The sequence below is a fragment of the Anguilla rostrata genome, chromosome 9, assembly GCF_018555375.3.
Source record: "Anguilla rostrata isolate EN2019 chromosome 9, ASM1855537v3, whole genome shotgun sequence".
NCBI classification, from domain to species: Eukaryota; Metazoa; Chordata; class Actinopteri; order Anguilliformes; family Anguillidae; genus Anguilla; species Anguilla rostrata.
In genome coordinates this window covers 23,073,224-23,093,331 of record NC_057941.1, presented here as the reverse complement: position 1 = coordinate 23,093,331, position 20,108 = coordinate 23,073,224, and the positions used below count along the sequence as shown (strand labels likewise).

The following is a 20,108-nucleotide window of genomic DNA, read 5'->3' as shown; positions in this document are numbered from 1 at the left end:
CAGCGATCCAGAGGAAGAAATGCTCAAAAAGGTTAATTTTGTCGCAAATATGACATTTGTCTAAATTCACTGACCTTTTGTGGGCTTCATAATTACTTCCCAGCCACAGATCTATTTTAAAATATATGAAAATAATTTTGAAAATACCATTGCCAAATTTATAGTATTATTTTAATGTGTCAGTTCATATAGAAACAGGGGTTCCTACGTGGATAATCCTGTTAAGACACTGTTCTATGTTAAGGCATGCAATAAACAAATGGTCTGGTTCCAAATCCAGAACGTGTTAGTACCAACTGCGGCTGACCACAACTGCAGGGCGATGCACAGTTAGCCCAGCATGAGCCAGGGTAGGGAAGATTTTTTTGGGCAGGGGTTAGAGCATCTCACTGCTCTCAATTAAACCCTGCTGGTGGATTGGGCACCTGTGGTCTGCATGTTGAGTTGCACATAAAGTGTCTTCATCTGACTCCTATCAATGCAAGCCCAGTTTGTACACTGGGGTATGACAAGAGGAAGTGGCTGACATTACAATCTCTCAAGGAGAACACATTCTTGCAGTGGCATAGGTTTTGTTTGAACATGGGGGGGGGGGGGGGGGACACATTAAGCGGGGGCCCAGGAAATTTTACACTTAATTTCCTGCATTCTGGTGAATTTTTATGCACCAATTTGTGCCTTTTCTGCATCAATTCATGGTGGAAATGTCTTTATTTATGTAAAGGAAAACACAAAATTCAGTTTTTATTGGGGGGGACAAATGCACGTGTTCTAAATATTGAGGGGGACATATCCCCTGCGTCCCCCCCGAAATCTACACCTATGCATGCTTGTCAGTGCCAGAGTATGTGTTATCCGGAAATTGCTGGTTTTTGGCCGGTAAAAAAGGAATACCAAAGTCTGGAAAATGTAAAGCCTTCTGTGCTGTCTCACTGCCAAAATAAATAAATAACTAAATACCTATATTTTTCGGAAAATACACATGCTTTGATATACAACAAATGATGCAATATCATGACAGCTTCTATTGCTGAAAAACATTTATGGCTACACACTGAATGCATGCAGATGCAAACAGCTGTAATCAGAATTTTACTGTGAAATCAATGCTTACCTGGATCTTACAATATTTAACAGTAATATTTCACAATGTAATCAGAATATAACTGTGAATTCAATGCAGGCTAGGCAGTAATTATGAATTATGAATTACAAAATACGAAAAAATGTCATTTTAACAGGACTGCGCATGTGCACCATGGGTATTTTCAGATCACAGTGTGATGATTGTGGTTGGTTTTGTTATTACTTCTGATAGTATGTTTGAAACCGGATACTATCTATGCTCATCAGTTCCTGGATGTATACTACGATTGCATTAGAAACTTCATACTACCTGTACTTAGCATACTAACTGGCAAGTAAAATAAGTGTATAGTGTGTTCCCACTGCACAGTATGCTGAGTTTGAGTAAACGAGAAGTGCCCTAGATTTTGGATTTAGCAAAAATCGAGCTCAAGTATGCAATCGAACTTACTCAATTGTCAATAAGTACCCCATAATACATTGTGGCCACGGGTCCATCATCTGAGTAACTAATCATATGGTGTGATTGCAAGGAATAAATTCTGATAAAACAACTATGACAGCAGCACTAATTAGCTTTTAGGGACAGTTAGGAATTTGTTATCTAGCCTGATTTCCGACTCACCCATGATGATCGATACAGTCCAACCTTCGCATCACACTGGAGCTCCTGCTAGTGAGTCACAAGTTATAATAGAAGTGAGTGGGGGCTTGCAGCTCTAAAAAAACTTAAACACACTCCACAGTGCACTTTCAGAGAACAGAATCCCACAGCCGGTATTTCATAATGTTGAAGTCAAATTACCTCTAAATTGATTAATATTTAATTTTCAGTGTGCAACGCGAGTGATGGTTAGCCTATAATAAAATTCACAAGCACACACAGGCACACAAACAGATATGACGGGTTGCAAAGACTCCAGAGTAGTTATAGAGTGGAAATTGCTTCATGTAACAGGACCCATAGTTACACGTGTATGCCTGCTATTGCCATTCGCCTCATACCCATGTAACGTAGACTACTCGTGGTAATTATTCAGAGCTAAATATTAACTGAAAAGTTGAAAGTAGCATTTCATGGGTTGAAAATGCTTAGCTTTTTCACTCTGAGAAAGGCTGCTGTTGTTACGGCAGCGACCGAGTGTTCAGGGGAACGTTCTCTTTTACGTGTACAGGACAAAGAGATTTTCATGGTTCATTTTCGGTGATGTTATGTATTGTGGCGAGCATTGTAATTTTTTGCCCTGTCTTTGTGCATTGTGACAAGTATTACCCTGCGCAACGTTGCACAATTGTGTTGTTAGGTTTGTTGATACTATAGAAAACCACACTTTCCCCGTACCTTTGGGCTACTCTTGTACCTGCAAACCAAAAAGTCAAACTATGCCATGTGTCAACCCTAAAAAACGGGTATGAGGGAATTTGCTTGTGAAACTCTGGGTACATTAATAAAAATATATAACTCAAGACAGTAATGACCAAAAGAGGAATAACATTAAATGGAAAATTATACAGTGGCTCATATCGTAACGGTGGGTAAAGGAGCTAGCTAGCCACCGAGAAGCTAATAGAGTAAATGCATACATGTGTTTCGCTCGGCTGAAATATCAATATTTTCACTTAGTGTGGTGCTGGATAAAAAATAAATAAATTAATAATTTCACAAATATTTAGGGAATTCTCCTAAATTTAATGAGGTGGTTTCTAGGTGTGTTTAAATGTGTGATGTTGTGCCAATGAAAGTCAAGGAATCCATTACAAGCAAAAACAATGAGGTCCTCATTTTGACACATGCCCATAACAGATTGTAAAGCTAATCAAAACCAAGAATCAAGACTAGATCCTGAAAGCCCTTCTATGCCTGCACAAAGGAAGTAATTGAACACACCGGAATTATCAGAAACACCCGTGAAGCAATTTGTTCCAAACATTATAGTGCCCTGAAATGCTAGACTTTCTGCACGATGAAGCCAAATGTATAAAAATGCATAAAATAAAAGCTGAGAATCTACACGTGTGATTCGTTTGATTACACATATGAAATTGTAGTACAGAGCCAAATCAAGAAAAAAAAAATGTGTCCTAACATTATGGAGCTCTGTGTGTGTGTGTGTGTGTGCGTGTGTGATGATATACCAGTTTATTGCAATAGTGTGTTACAATAGGTGATGCACACTCACTGTCCCTGTTTGTGTGTGCATCCATGCGTGTATGCGCATGTTTGTTAACTAGTTTGTCTACATCACATGGAGTTCGAAACGGACAAAAAGGTCAGAATTGTTTTGGGAAACTGACTGTGTGAGGAATTGATTTGATGGTAAATAACAAAAGTCTGCGCGTGGACAGCTGATTTAGTGAGGGTCTGCTGGAGGGAGGCCAGGGCTGTCTCTCCTCAGCTTGTTTCAAAATCAATCAATACCCATCAACAATTTGAAATTAGACCCAGATTAAATCCCAATTTCACCACCAAGTGTCACGTTTGAAAAGTTTCCCATTTAAATTGGCAGGTCTTGCCAAGGAGCCTGTGAAAATATACTTTATTGTCATATATCTTGTAAAACAAATTGAAGCAAAAAAATGGAGGCAAATTATGCGCAAATGAATTATTTCACAATACAACTATAAAATTAAATGAAATCCAGTAAATATTGAATGTGTGTGAAGCTTCGGTAATCATCTAACCTACAGAAATGTATATAACCAAAACATTGTTCTTAAATTGTAGTTTTTGCTTTGAAATGTTTAATTCCCCTTCAGAAAAACTATTGTTGAATATTAAACGGAAAGAGAATGTAACTGAATGTGACAGAATGTAACAAAAAAGGAATATCAACAAAAACAAGAGAAGGAAAGGTATCTTGTACAATGAGATAAATCCTTGATTATTTTAGCCTCTTGTATTTTATAAAGTCTATGATGTTTTCATCTGTGCCAGAACATTTTTGAAGTACCTAACGTGTCTGCCATCTAATATTGTGAATTAACAATAAAATGCAAGTTTTAAAATGCAGGCCATGAACATGCCTGGATATTTAGCAATTTCTCTAAGACTTCAAACAAACTGACACTATTAATAGTTATCTCTTCATGAATCAGCATGGTTCAACACAGTTTAAATATGCATTTTCAATAACACCAATATTTCAACACAAAAATAATTTGACTTGGCCAGGCAGCTGTTAAATGCAAAAGGGATATTTTCACAGCTTTGAAGCCTATACATGAATCCAATTAAACATGTCAAAATCATGTCATAAACTTTAGTGGCTCTCTGCTAATGGATTTCATAAATTTAATTTCTTAACTGGGATAATGTAAAAAAAAATCTGCCAGAATGAAAAACACATGTTAGCTAGCCAGCAAAGGACCACTACATTGCATCTTTAAAATGTAATAAATCCAGTTCTAATGTGCATTTGTGTTTTTTTAAATCAATAATATTAACTTAAACTGTCCCCAAACTAGCTAGCTTGCTACCCTCAAATGTGCACAAGTTAGGTTGCAATGTAAGCAAGCACTCATCGTATTGTCCAAGTATTGGTAATGTCAGATAACATTGTGTAAGGATAACATACTTTCCATAATGTATTTATCCTCTTTTAACTTGACCCCTGCATTATATTGTTATTCTGAGGCTCAGACTATTATATTAGCAAAAGCTAGAAAAGAAAAGTTACCTTGTACAATAAGGTGAACCCTCGATGATTTGGGTCTCTTATTGGTCAGGATGGAGCAGACGTAAGGCCCCTCATCGTACACATTCACGTTCTGGATTTTGATGCTGTACTCCGTGGCGGCCGTGTTGTCGAGCAGGATGACGCGGGGGTCTAACGACCACTTCTCATTCCCCGCGAACAGGATGGTGCTGCGGTTGAGCCAGGCCACCTTCGACACCTTGTCGTCCACGATGCATCTAAGCGAGAGGAAAAAAGGCAACAAGGTACGTCAAATACAAGGGCCTCACAGGGTAAATCTCTCCCAAGCAGAGATTCAGTCCAAATCATTTGTTTTCACACATTATATAATAAAATCCAAATGATATAACGGGACATTCGTGACTCCTTGTTGTGTGTTAAAGCAATATCAACCAATAAGCGCACCAGTGATTATAAATGAGTTGTCTTTTCATGCATCTTTTTTTTCAAACTGATCTCATGAGTCACCCCTGCCCGTGCATGTGCGTGTACGTGCTGTTTCCAGTTCCGTCTGTGAGGTATGCCCTCACCAACGTTTCCAGATATCAGTGAGAAAGCAGGAACGCTGACATCTGTTCAGGGGCATGTTCTTTGGCTCATCGCGTGTAAAATGTGAGGTTGTGTTAAAAGGAATTTGTGGGTTTTACAGATAGGACAATCCGACACATTTTACGAGGATCAAAGCGGAAACATGGCGCTGGTCTGATCTATCACGGCTACAGAGGCAGACAGACAGCCTGCTGAGAAACTTGAAGGGCAGCCTGATTGCCTCTGACCCTTATAATACTTCACTCCTTTTTTAAAAGGACATTCTGCATTCAATTATTCTCCTCAGCGGTTGAAGTTTTCACGCAGGTACACACGAATACACAACTGTTCACTTGCACGTTTGGAGCCTACAAATATAAGCAACAGCACCACCCACTCAGCAGAGCATCCTCTTTTACTCCACAAAAACGGTGAGGTCATGAAAACGAGGAGCATGACAGGTTTTGTACAACTGCACTTTCGCATGGTGGACACAGCATGTAGTTGCCATTACATGCTAAAGCTCCTTATCCCATAACAATGGGATTTATCTGCAGGCGCCAACATGATTGATTGACTTGGCCATGTTATCAATCACCCTCATATAATCTATATTGAAACAAAGCCCATAAGCTCATTCCTGCTCAGGAATGGTATTGATTCACAGCAGAGGTATACAGAATGTGAAGGACAGTTGCTTAAAATCCAGAGAAGTATGACAACTTGTGTTCATTTTCTTTTGAAAAATTATGCAATTCAAATTCTACCTTTGAAACCAACATAGAATAAAGTTTGGAAGTGGAGTCCTTACGCATTATACATGCATGTTGCGGGTTGCTTAATTCCATCAGTAAGTGAAATGAAGCGAAAATAAAATTGTGTGTGAAGCTAAAGTGCAAATCTTAATACCCATTAATGGCATTACCCGCCAAAAGCTTTTTATATTAATTTTGTACCTGCCAACAACTTTAATTTAAATAAATGCAAAAACTTTGCATTAGCGCATAAAACAAACAAACAAAAAAATGTGTATTTAATAAAGCTCTAAGACTACCTTATTTATAAACATCTGCAACAAATTTAGATTTTTTTTTTTCTTGATTAATAATTTAGCAGGGCAGCTTGTGAAGGTCACAAGTGATTATGGCATACATAATTCTGTTTTCCCAAAACATAAAAGGGAAAAAATAATACTGTACACAAAAAATGGATGAATTATTCATGGGGTGGGTTCAGTCACAAGCAAGGTCAACTGCATGGATATGGTGCAGGGAGCTCCTTCATGTTACTGTATCATTAGAATGAGTTCTTCCTTTTCATGTGTCCATGAGGACTGTCAAGGCCCCTGTAAAAGAACATGTCGGGGCGTTTATTTCTGTACAGGACTGGCGTGACACGCTGCTTCAAAGAAGCCGCCCACGGATTGGCAGGAGCTGTCGGAGCACTCTGTTGCCTCTGTCACAGTCACATTCTGTCTTCTCTAATTCATTTAAATTGCATTTAAATGTATTGAGAGGAAGAATAACGGGTGAGAACGGGCTGGACTGGAGAGGACGGCGGCTGCCGTTGCGTAGATGAGAGGTCAAGGTGTTTCAGCCAAGGCGACTGATAAAAAGGATCCGCTCAAACAATGCACAGATTCATGAAAGACCTTTGAACCCTTTCAACTCCATCAACTACACACACTAAAGCTAAAAATGAGACTCCTGCTATACAACATTTGTGAATGTACATAATAGAGAATTTTCTTCCTGAGAGCCAGCATACACAAAAGCCAACCAAAGGCATTTAGCACAAATATTATCTATATTTTGTCATCTACTGATTTCACATGGTAACACTTATTTCAAGTGAAGAAGAACAAACCCATACATAATCCTATAATTAATGGAATAGTTTATTTATGAATTATGGTGAAGGCACTGATGCAGATATATTTAACACCCTCATGTGTGTTAATACGTTATTTATTTTACATTAATATGACAACTGCATTTGACCCTGAATCTGGGCTTCAAAATCTTCCATCTTCCTACTCTGTATTTATTTTTAGTGTAAAGCAAGCTTAGCATTTCATTTCATTACAAAAAAGTTCTAGTGCGATGAACCCTCAACCATCAACTAAGCATCCACAATGGAGGGAAACAACACACTCTCTTTCTTTCATTGAGGGAAGAAAATGCTTTCACAGGATTTTCTTCAAAGGATCTGCTCATTCAAAAGGCATTAATCTGCTCTGAGTGGTACTGCGGGGAGAGGAGCACAGTTGTAATTGGAACTACCGAAGTCCTTTGAGATTAGAAAGCCTAGACACAATACAGTCAGGAAGAGTCCTGAATACTTCTAGGAAATACCTATCGCTAAATGAAAGAAATGCAGCAATTAAAAACGGGAGTCTGCATTCGGCCTTTGCAGCGTCCAATAATACCAAACTGCAGGGACCCCATGATTAAGTGTGGAATGTGGAGAAGGCACAAACAACACGGAGGCATAATGTTCTCACCAATTTTTATTTTTTTTCCCAAAAATGGCTTGTAAAATGAATTGCATTAGGTTTTATCGACCAGGCTCAGCTGGCTATATAATGTATATTATTATTTATTTATTTTTAAGGTGACAACAATCAAAAATACACTTGCTTTACCTCAGCGTGTCCCTGGATGATAATAGTTACCCATAATACCCGTCCAGCTGTTTCTCACCATTCATTAAGAAAATCAGCACATGTGCAGATGTTCTGATGCTTAACAAAGAGACCACACTATAATGAAGAAGGCTCACTGAGAAAGCGTGTATAAATGTATTCAGTGTGTCAAGGAAGTCCAAATGAGACCCGTCCTGTTTCCAAGGAACATGTAGTCCCATTAATGACCAGTTCTCCATTGACTGGATAGGATCAAGTGTTATTCAGGCTATTAATGGCTCTGTCACCGTGTCACTATGCACACTAATTTAATGGAGTGTCAGCCACCCTCGCGAAGGGGCATTAATCTGAAAAATAACCATCCCAGTCCAGGTATTCCTTATCACCTTGACTCAGGCGGTCATCCAATTAATTCAAACGCTGCCCACTTCCTAGCTCACTGCAATAAAAAGAGCAGTTCGTTTAAAAAATAAAAAATAAAATAAAAATACAAATGCAAAATTATTTCAATTCGATATTTTAAATTAAATTTGAAAATAAACAAATGTTCCGTCCTTGTGATTTACCTTGGACTGTCTCAAATTCGCCAGACTGTAATTCATTGCATAGTGCAATATTGATGAGGACCTGCTTGCGGTGACCTAGTGTTTCCAATGCAAGGGAGTTTGGCAGCGGAGAAAAATTATCATAAAGATGAAATTTGATGGGGCCTCAATCCTGAAGTGGTCTTCCAGATCATGGCCTCTCACTGATGGACTATGTTGTGGCCAAAACACATTTCAAGTTTGAGCTGGCTGAGTTCTCCCCCAGACTTGGATAGACAGTAGATTGTTTTTTTTTTTTGGTAAATTGGAACACCGGTTGATTTTTTCGCCCCATCCATAGCTTTGACCTAATTCAACTTTCGACAGGCTGAATGATCTCACTGCCTGCCCCAGCCAGCTTTCTGACTCAGATGACACAGCTTCCTCTGTAATAGTAATGAATGTCAGTTCACTGGCCGTAGACATTTCATATCCAAAATTGTGCTGCGCTGATTTTTTGTTTTAATGACACTCATATGTTTGTTTTGTTGCATAGTATAGAATGGTATATATCACACCACATATTCCTCTACCATATCTCATCTAAATATTAATTATATATTCTAAGGGTATTCAATACACATTTTATGTCATTAAAATGCATGCATTCTATACTGCAACTTTTATTTTGAAATCATGGAATGTGTGCATCTACATGCAGTATCTGTAATACACGCGATCAATACCTGTATTGTAGGGAATCACTTCAGGAGATCAACACAGGTGTTGATCACAAAATAATACCTTTAATAATAATAATAATAATAATAATAATAATAATGTGTGCAAGTGCATTAGAAGTAAATATTAAAATCACCAAGAATCTAAATTTTGTTGTACTTCAGAATCACATCTGACATGAGAGAATTCTACAAAGAAAGGCACTGCTAGGTTTAGGCAGTCTGTACACTACTGCACAATAAATTGGCAAAAGCCCATGAAAAGTGAATGCACGGTAATTCAAAAGAAGTGAAATCATCATAGAAGGCTGGGCAAGGCTTCAGGTTTCTCCTGTGTAAAATGGCCAATCATCCTCCATGGCCATGAAATATAGGTTTACTCATATATTTAAAATTTGGAGGGCATGTTTCAATTAGCTGACTGTGTTCATCAACTTTTAGCCATGTTTCAGTACAAGTTAAAAAGTCCAGATCTTCATAGATAATAACACCATTGACGATAAAAGTTTTATTGTTCAATGATCTGACATTAAGAAGTTTGAACCTGACCAGGGTCATCCGGGGTTTGTGCCTTCATGCTTATATTAACTGAATTGTTCAAATTAGCACCTGAAACACCAAAAACCATTTTATGGGAAATTATAGTTTTTATTGGTAATAAATCAGTAAAACTTGCAGGAGGTGCAGACTCACAATGGTTAATCACTCACAATCTAGATTCATGGACCAAGCAGTGCTTGAACACAGTCAAACAGATTTGAGCGCAGTCTTTAAATGGTCAGATAAGAGAGGAGCAGCTTATTTATTAGGATGTACACCATCTCGTCAAAAAAGGGTCTTTCCCAGAATAAGAAAAATTGACCGCGTGCGACATGCACCACTCAGCAAGCCATGAGTTTAGACCTAATAAAAGTCTACTAAAAGCTTCACATCTCTGTATGAAGATCAAGAGAGGGGCTGAAATGGTCACAACATTCTCCCATTTCCTTTAGTCTGGCAATCAAAGAACAGAAATCACTTTTTAAGGTGAGTTTAATGTCATTGGTATCTGCATGCACAGTTATTCTGTCAATGTTTTTATAACCTCGGGGAGACATTCAGTGGCAACTCTGACATTTCCACCCTCCGGAGAAACGCTGACATTACACACTATGATGTCTCCAATAAGACCGTAGTACCGAGTACTTGTTGGTGAGGCTGAGTTCAGAAGAGGTGGGTCTTGGGGATAGCTTTGTCTTCCTCCGTGGAGTAATCTATTTCCCGGCGCAACCATGTTGCTGAAACTTTGTTTGATAGCTTGTTCCTTTCAAAGTTACGATCCTCTCCTGCAGCCAAATGATCGTGTGCCTCAGTTCTTCATTTTGCCGGCACTTGTTACAATCATAATCCTCAATGAAATCATTATGACAGACAACATCGCACAGGAGCTGCATGCCATAACCTTACTTTCCTCTAAGCCAGCGGGCATTGCCCCGGAAATGACGGATAGTCTATGTCCATGATAATACTGCAAAAGTTAAAGTGGAAAATAAAATTAAAGAAATTAAAAATAAAACTAAATAATCAATAAAAAATAAAAATACATAATAGATAAAAATTTAAGAAGCAATAATAAAAGCCTGTAATGAGAGCACATTGACAGAATAAAAAATAAATAATAATAATAAAAACCTACAATGAAAGTAATAGCATAATAAAACTATAAACTTTAATAACAGGCTAAATTGAAACGCATAAAATCGAAGAAAAAAATGAGGAAAAGTTGGAACTGTTGAAACTGGAACATTGAAGCTGTTTTTTTTCTTCGTTTTTGCAGTTTCCTTTTCTTCCTTCAACCTGCCAGATGAAGTCTTGCTGTACTCACTTTTTTCCTGAGCAGGAAAGTGTAATTCTCCTCCAATCTGCAGTCTATTTAACACTAACAGAAATGTTCAATGACTTCACTACTATACAGTAAATGCACTTGGCTTACTCCAAACCAATTATATTCTTATCCACTTTAATTCAATTCATACACCAGGTAAAGACTACAAGATTCTTCAAAATAATAACTTTTATCGAGATATTCCAAGCTGTGAAAGCATGCATTTTCTGTTGAACATCAAATTATCTGAGACGTCTTCAAATTCCCAATATCTGTGACAGCAAGCTTGATGTGTTTATTTTGCTTATGATAGACACAGCATAAACACTTTCCCCAATGAATTCAGATTGATTTCAGAGCGCTTGCCCTTTATTTTTTCATTTCCCTCATGTCAAATTCGTATCACACTCCAAACCACCTCTCGCAAAAGCCTAATATGAATGAATCTAGCATGCTTCATTGGTAAATGACAATTATGGAAGACAGAAATTGCCAAGCATTACTCACAGTAAATGTTTACCCAATTTTGAAGTGTCATGGGTAGTACCGAAAAAGTAAAAAAAACAACAACTATGACTTAAATGAATCTGTAAGCTTTTGTAAAGTTTAAGAAATCCATTGTTAACTGGGGACATATTTTCAAACAGCAGCAAAATTGATAACCAATATGCTTTAAACATAGCGAAGCTTCTTTGGTGGGCAACATCCCTTGTGTTTCTTTGAGAAAAGGCTTTCATTGAAACTATGGATTCATTTAATGTTAATTAAGAAAATAGGCAATTGCCAAGCCACTTTGTCAATACCCCCTTATAAACATGCTCAGAGACCTACTTCTTTCCTCTCTATGAGTGTAGTTCCAAATGCCAGTCATTGTCTACTTTTTTCACTCAAATAATTTCTAGTCAAATTTTACTGTTAGAAAGAACTGGTAATAATTAGTCTGATGATGGTGGGATTGATATTCTGTGAACTTGTATTACCACATGTAAGGTTTTTATAATTGGCCCTGCCAAAAGACAAAATTGACCTTGTACTAAAGTATGCATATGTCCAAAACGACTGACACTCAATTAACCTGCAATAGCTATATTAGGGGAAAAAAGCAAAGCATACAGATTGATAATGGCAGGTAGTTTGTCTGTCATTCTCTGCAGATTTCCCCTAGGGGGGGGGTTCTGCTGAGCTGCTCTTAGGAAGCTAGATGTTGCAGTTCATGTTGAAAACAAATAAATCAATAGACAAAAAATAGGCAGACAGACAGTCAGATATATAGATAGATGTAAATGAAAAATATATGTAGAACATAGATGAGTTACGTTGCAGCCAGCTGCTTATTTTATACAATGCAGGTTTTCCCCTTGTGATTCTGAATGAATTATGCGCAGAACTCAGCAGATGTTTATGCTTCATCAAGCAATAATGGGTCCCTTTACAGGCCCCATGTTTTTTAAGCACAATCACTGATGAAGCAGCGCCCTTTTCAGTGACTCAGAATTGAAGATAACCATCGGCCATCTCCACAGCAGCGGAAAAGAACAGCTCCTGTGTGTCTGGTGAGACAGCCCAGACAAGCAACGCTACTATCTTTATAGCTGACAGGGACTTCTCCTGAATGCTGAAACGGTGAATCAAATCATGCTATGTTATTTGGCCACAAGCTGCAGTTCAGCTTCCCCAAAGTGCATACAGTACCACTGTTTTACCACTAGATGCACTAATTGGAGCAATTAATTGTAATTATTTATTAATTTATTCCTTCTCAGAAACTATCCTCATCACAGGCCTCTGTTAATAGATTACCTATAATTCCTTTGAGGCACGGAGATACCGTGCGAGTTTGTGTCTAATTAAGATGCATATCTCCTATTACTTTATGTCTTCAGCGAGAGCCATCGGGACAGAAGGAAGATGGCAACAGAGGACACATAAATCAGATGGAGATGTCAAATGCAAAAGACAAACTATAATCCCCATTAAATCGAAGGCATGGTGATATTGAATATGAGTCACACATTCCCGTACCTGAAACCAGACAGCATACACGGACAATTATAAATCACGATGTCAAAAAAAAAAAGGTTTATACGCCAAAAACAAGGTAAGCTCTCTGCCCTTATTTCATTTACTTAGAGACACACACACACCATTTCAGCACCCCCATAAATTGCAGGGAGGGTAATTTTGTGTCAAGCTTGCAATCCCGATGCTGCCAGATCTTCAAGTTGCCATCAACAATGCTGACAGAAATATGAACTATACCAGGGCCTGTGCCAGAGGGGCTGCAAAGCCAGCTACTGGACCCATAACAAAAAAATAAACAAATAAAAATGGATTTACACAAATTATCCTTTTAAAATTCAAAATCCAACAATGGTTTAGCCTTTCCAAATTGCCAACACTGACTTAGCATATTCAAAATACTGCCTTATAAAAACCAATAACATGTTCAGTGTTAAATCAACTCTGATAGAGATACATTCTACTCTAGCACAGTCAATTTAACTGTGAATATTTCTAATATTAGCCAAAGACAAAAAAGAAAGAAAAAATAAATGAAAAATAACCATGGGGCTATAAAAATGAAAATAAACAACAAAAATATAAGTTCTTATCACTACATCTGCCTTACTTTCCTTTTGCAAAGTTGAACAAAATGTGTTGCAGGAAGCAAGCTATTCTACATACGCATACAGTAATGAAGCTTATCCCTGTGCCAAAGATTGCCTATAGAAAATGTACATATTTATTAAGCCAAAAATGTATTTATTCCTGCCATGATTACGGCACTGCACTCCCTGACACATACAATTTGTTGGTGGGTCCATAAGTTGGTATCTAAATCTATGGTGTGGAACTGGAACATTTTAGCATCTGCCCATTTGTATCCTCATATTCTACTCTTGCTGCTTAGAACTTGGCAATCTACCACCTGGAATAGGGGAGATCCCTCATGGTGGACCTCTCTGCCAACACAGGAGGACCCCTCTAAATCATCCAAAACTCTTTAGCCCTAGCAGTCCCACTGTAACCGGACAGTGTAACCGGGGGTAGGTCTGCTATGGATTTAGAACCACAGCCATCACCATTCATACAGCACAACAAAAGATGCAATTAGCTTGATGAGCTAAAGACCTAGGTCCCTAGTTAAGGGAACTGACTACATTCTTATGCAGGATCTAGAGGGCTGATGTCACCTTCATTAGCGGACGAACCAGGTGAGGTAAGTTAACAACTGTTCAACTGCTTTAGCTGGTCCATCAAATGCTGAGTAACAACACTAACCAACACACGCAGTGGCTCTCCAGGACCAGCATTGCCCGACCTTAGCTCTAACCTCCAGCAGCAACCTCAGCTGTGTGATATGCATCAGTCATATTATCTGAGTTACTGACACCAATGTTACAGGGGCAGGTCTGCTGTGGGTCCCCTAATGATTTGGTCTCTGACAGTCTCCTCCCCCCATCTGTTCCTACAATGCCCCTCTCTACACCTCTTTCACAGTGTACCAGCAGCAAATTGCCTCCATGTCACAACTATACTGCTCTAAAGCTGATCCCATGTAAGTCAGTGAAATACCCTTCATTTGTTTGGGAGTCACGTCCTGCAAGGTCAGCTTTTGAGCCTCTCCACTGCACCTCACACGCCCAGGTGATGTTACCACGTACATGGCTTATTTTATACAACCCCTGCCTGTCCCTCACCATAGGTTCCCTCGGAGATTACCAAAATGTAAGTATGTATAAACCCAGTATTAACCAATAGCCATCAGGCAGACACAGGGAAGCAGCCTCTAAAACAGAAAGCAGGAGGCTGTCAGCTCACTCGCTAAGAAATGAGGTCCAGAGGTTGATTGCAATGACATTAAAAAAAAAAAATTTCAATGGAAAACCAAAAATCTACAGAATAGTGGGTATACAGTGGGTGGGGTCCGTAAAAGGGGAGATTCCAAAATGACAGGGGAGTTTTTTTGTGTTCCATCTGGCTCAGGAGTGCAGCGATGAGAAATGGACGGGTCATCAAGTTCCTGTTAAGGTTTGTAGTGATTGCTGATCATTGCCAGCAGATGGCTGCCCAGGCCCCAGGTGTAAAAGAATGACGGCAGAACCGGTAGTTGCAGGTGGATTGATGACCATAATTACTCCGGGTACGATGTGTGGTAGCAACTTTGTTTGGCTGTGATAGCGGTGCCATATAAATGACCCTCCCGGATCCACCCCAGACATGCTCGAGAGCTACAGCCAAAACTGAGAGAGAGAGAGTGCAGTCAGTGTGGCAATGGAGACTGCACGAGTGCACAGACGCTATTTAATGAGAGTGGCTGGCAAAACATAATTAGGTTTAATTAAAGTGCATTTTGCCTAATGATTTAACGTGGAATCAAAAGGTTCCCTACAGCAACATCTGAGTAAAACATCCTGTTTTCTGACACATTTGTTTAATGGGAGATAGTGGCAACAGTGAATCCGATTCATGGTTCTCCTAAATTAACTCGGATGTAACGGTGAAACACGCTTTCGTTTTCTGTTGAGATGGGCGCTGAGGACTGCAGTTCATGATGAAACTCCGGCTCAACCCTTGCCATCGTGCTGGGGTGGCAATCACAGCAAGCTTGTATATTGTGACAGGTATCTGGCAGAATATCAGTGAATGTCTGAAGATTAATGGTACGAAATTATGTGTTTCACTAACATTCCAACCAATTAGAATAACGTATTGCTTGTGTTCATTCGCACGCCATGAAAAATGCTAGGATAAGTCTCTCTACCCTGTGCATCCAAGTTAAATTGCCCAAATAAATATGAAATAAATAAGATATACACATGTATAATGCAAGTATGAGTGATGGAACTCATCCCATAGCAGTGTTGTTTGCCCTGGGACTTTGTCAGGATAGATTTAATCATTCAATAAGATTATATCCATCGAAACACAGACATAAGTGACACATGGCCCACCCCCATCCCTCACACACACCCCACCAACTGCTACCACTTCTCCCATTTTATCTGCTTTATGAATATTGAGATGGTGGCAGAGATGGTTGATGCTAAATCATCAGCAGTAGCAGAGAACAAAATCATGGGAAAAGCAGACACATGCCTGTTGCGCATTCTCTGTAGCAGAATGCTTTATGTATAGAAGACTTACACTTCTGACTGAAAGGTGACCTGCATCTGGACAATCCCCCACAAGATATTTCTTAAAGTATATCATATGGCAACGTAACAAGCAAATATGGCTTATTGAGGGATGTGAAAAGAGGGAAAAATAAACGTTGTTCTTGCCTGTTCCGTGCCATACAAAAAATAAGTTAATTAAAAAAATTAAAAAATATATAACCCTTAATCACACAATAAGGGATATTTCGAACATTAGCAGCATTATGGGATTTTTTGGTAAATGTGTGACAGCTACTAATTCCAGTTCTAGTCAAGCTGGATTGTGGGCAATCTAGTCCTGTATTTCCTGCTGGTTAAATTGTCCTGTTGTGGGTACAGGAAATAAAATTTTTTGCTCCATACTTGAATGATGAGAGGGCGACACCCCTAACTTGTTATGTTTCAATATTACTCAATGTCATCAATCACACACGTTGAGTGTGTGCACTCAGGGCCTGGGAAGACGATGGGATATTGCAGAAGTAAAATGAAGATGGGATATCGTGCCTGCCCCATTGCACTGTGTCAGCTAAGGTTACTGCAACTAGCGTCATGCTCCTTACTTGGAGGAGAGCTCCCACTGTGACTTTTTAATTAGATTTTCTTTTGTGTGCTCTGCTGTTAATTGTCTCTTTTCTTTTCTGCCTGCTAAGAAACAACCTGAGAAGCATTTTAATCCTCATAAACATTTTATGGATGTGTTTCGACAGCAAGAACAAAATTTCAGGGAGCAACATTTTATGCGAACTCAGTAGATGTGCGTAAAATGGTGGACAAGAAGGCTTGTGATATTGCGCTTTTGATAAGTTATTGTGTTGGCAAGATGGTAATTTTTGTTTTAAATCATTGGTGCATTGTTTGAAGTCGGTTTACGATTCTCAGGAGTGCAAACTTTTATTTAAAAAATGTGGTCTAAAAGCTATCTAAAAAGCCATCCAGATGTTGTGTTGTATAGCATGTCGAGCTTGCACAACAGAGGGGAAATACTTTGCTGTGTGGAGAGCCAAGAAGACGATGTGCTCACCATCAATTGTGGAAATAGATTAGTTGAATACAACAGCAGGTGAGGTGATACTTATTGTCAAAAGTCCTTTCAGTGATAAACAGCAGGCTTCAGTTCCTAAGCCAGAAACCATCAGTCACACATCAGTCTTGCAGCGGGTCTCCCGTTTGCCCCTTACATCTCCACCTGTCTCGTCTTTGAGAGAAGTAAAGTCACAGCTAGCCGCATCAGGCAAACATTCATCAGCTGAGCATGACCAAAGATTGTTTTTTCTTTACAGAAAAAGGCTGAAATTTTTTCACAGCATTTGAAATCCAGTACACAAGAGAACAAGTTCACACTAACCGAGGTGGAAAGTCCAGGGGATCAGAAGGTAAAAGTCATGCCATTCGTTTCTTCCACCTCTGATTTCACAAATTGGTTCTACCTCCTGGCTAAAGAATTGTGCTAATTAGCAAATCCAGGTGATTGGAACAAAATACTGGGGAGAACTTTCACCTTCTGAACCTGGATTTTCCACCTCTGCACACCAACATGAAATAGATATGTAGTGGCGCTATAAAATACCCTTCAAAAGAAAATAAAAACCTATATACAGTACAATGAAAAATCCAAATGAAAATGCATTTGGCTTTCTGTACTGTAGTTACTGAACAAACTTGTTTGGCTTTTGTCATTGAAGGTTGTTTCAGAATTGATTTTTTTTATTTTTTTTAAATCATCTTTTGTACAGAATATGAAGTAAAAACGTTGATTTTGCTCAAAAAATTCCTGATTGGTTGTGGTTTGCAAGTACTTAAGGCCTTGAATTTATGTAACTAACATCTCTATTCAGAAACACGTTAAATCCTACAGCTGGGATGTTGGCAGATGATTTTGCTTAACAGAGCCTTTTAACGCTGAATATGTCCATCTAAAAGCAATTTACCTAAACTCCAAGGACAAATTTCTTCATGCATTTTTCTATCATTTTTATTCCATGGAGGGTAAAGTAGGAAAAACAATAGCTTTTAACAGCATGGCCTACAGTAGTGCACAGAGTACAGAGATAGACACTGTTTTCCATTACTTCTATTCTCAGAAATGTATAAATAGATAAATAAATAAACACTGGGGTATTGTTGCATTATTAAACAACCACTTTACTGTAAGTGCACTGAACAAATACTCCATGCTTCGCTTTGGCATGTCAATGAGGAACCGTGAAAGTTTCGTTCATACAGTTCTTATAAGTTTTACAAAGGTCTTGCTATCTTTAAAGTAAACTACTGTCTTCCCTTGCAAACTGAGAATGATTACATGCACAGAGTTTTCTGGGTAGCGGTACAGGTTACAGTCATACTCAAAACCCAGTGATCAAAAGCAGGACCTCTTGAGGAGTGGAAATCTAGGTTGCGAGACGTTCTGACACAAACGGACTAGGTTAACCCCAATTAAGCTCAGGGTTTAGCCTGGCCATGTCTTAGTCAGCTACAACACTTTCACTTTTCAACCTAATGTAGCCATCTGAACGCCTTGACAGTGTTTCACCACCTCTTCACCACAAAGATGTTCGCTGGGAACAAGCTGTTTACATGAAAATATGGTGGCTGCTATTCCTAAATATGATATTCCTATATATGGTTATCAGAGTATCCTAAAAATGTATTTTTGGATATGTGTGCATTTTCTCTGTAAACTATTATTTTGGGACGTATATTTACTTTTATTATTTTGTTTTTTTGACTACCATAGTTTGGAAAACCCCATCCTGCATTAATTTGAACATTGAACAAAGCAGGTCTGAAAGATATCATGTACAGCCAAGATTACACAGTGTTTGGTGTTTTGGTATTTGTGTGCTCAGATATTTTGTCAGCATGGTTTTCTCTTCTAGGCCTAATTTAAGATTGTCTACAGAAGACTTATCTGATGTTGTTCAGTAGCAGTGTCCTCCCATCAGAAAAAAGCCATGTGAAACAATATAAATTTTGAATTTACCTTTAGGGGCCCAGGTGTGTGTTCCTTTCATAATGGAATTGAACAACAACATTGTGACTGCAAAGCAATCACATCTTAAAGGTAAGTGTTTGCAATGATCAAAAAGGTAGAAAATTTAAAATGTATAAAGAAACCATTCATAAGATGCTGATACACACTGACCAGAATCAATATAAAGTTAAAAAAATAATAATAAAAAAATCTAACTTTCAGAAAAAAAAATACGCTTTCATGGGCAAATAAATGAAAAACCCTTGCCATATCTGTGAGGCTCTCTGCAGCCACATCATCTCCACATCATTGCCCAGCAAAAGCCATTTCTCAGGTACAACAGTTAAAAATGTTTAAAAAAGAGCCTCCATTGCATTTTATTTTGACATTTTGATAAACTGATTTTCAGTAATCTAGTCAAGCTCATAGCACACTGGCATGCATTCATTTCTCTCTGTCTTATGGGGCCTCCCTTGGGCCTAAAAAACATTGACTTGTTATCAAGCATGATTTGTTAGATTAGTAAAAATATTAGCAACTGAAGTGTAAAAGTTTTAGTTTCTGACTTGTGTCAGAAAATGGTTCAAAATTATAAATTATTGTAGCAAGAGGGAGGAGGTATTTACTTAAAGGATGTGGGAACTGACCCCAGTCACCCACTCCACAACGAAACAACACCACCACTACAATGCTGGAAAACTGAGCCTATCGGTGAAGCAGAACGTCCAGCTACATTTCCTATTAACATCATCCGACCTCAACAGTGTTTGCTATGAAGATGTTACATCCATAAGAGTGAGCATGACAGCTGACTGGAAAATATGTCCACATGGTCTCGTTCCCAGTTACCCGGAACAAACCTCACCACGCAGACGTTAAACTTTGGCACGCAGG

At 38.6% G+C, this 20,108-nt stretch overlaps 1 protein-coding gene across 1 annotated transcript in view; it reads right to left on the bottom strand.

Moving 5' to 3' along the window:
• Positions 1-20,108, bottom strand: part of LOC135263282 (opioid-binding protein/cell adhesion molecule-like) — a 190,808-nt gene that overhangs the window by 79,238 nt on the left and 91,462 nt on the right. The window contains exon 2 of the mRNA XM_064351094.1: positions 4,764-4,999. Within this exon, the coding sequence (XP_064207164.1) occupies positions 4,764-4,999 (236 nt within the window). The remainder of the gene's footprint in view (positions 1-4,763; positions 5,000-20,108) is intronic.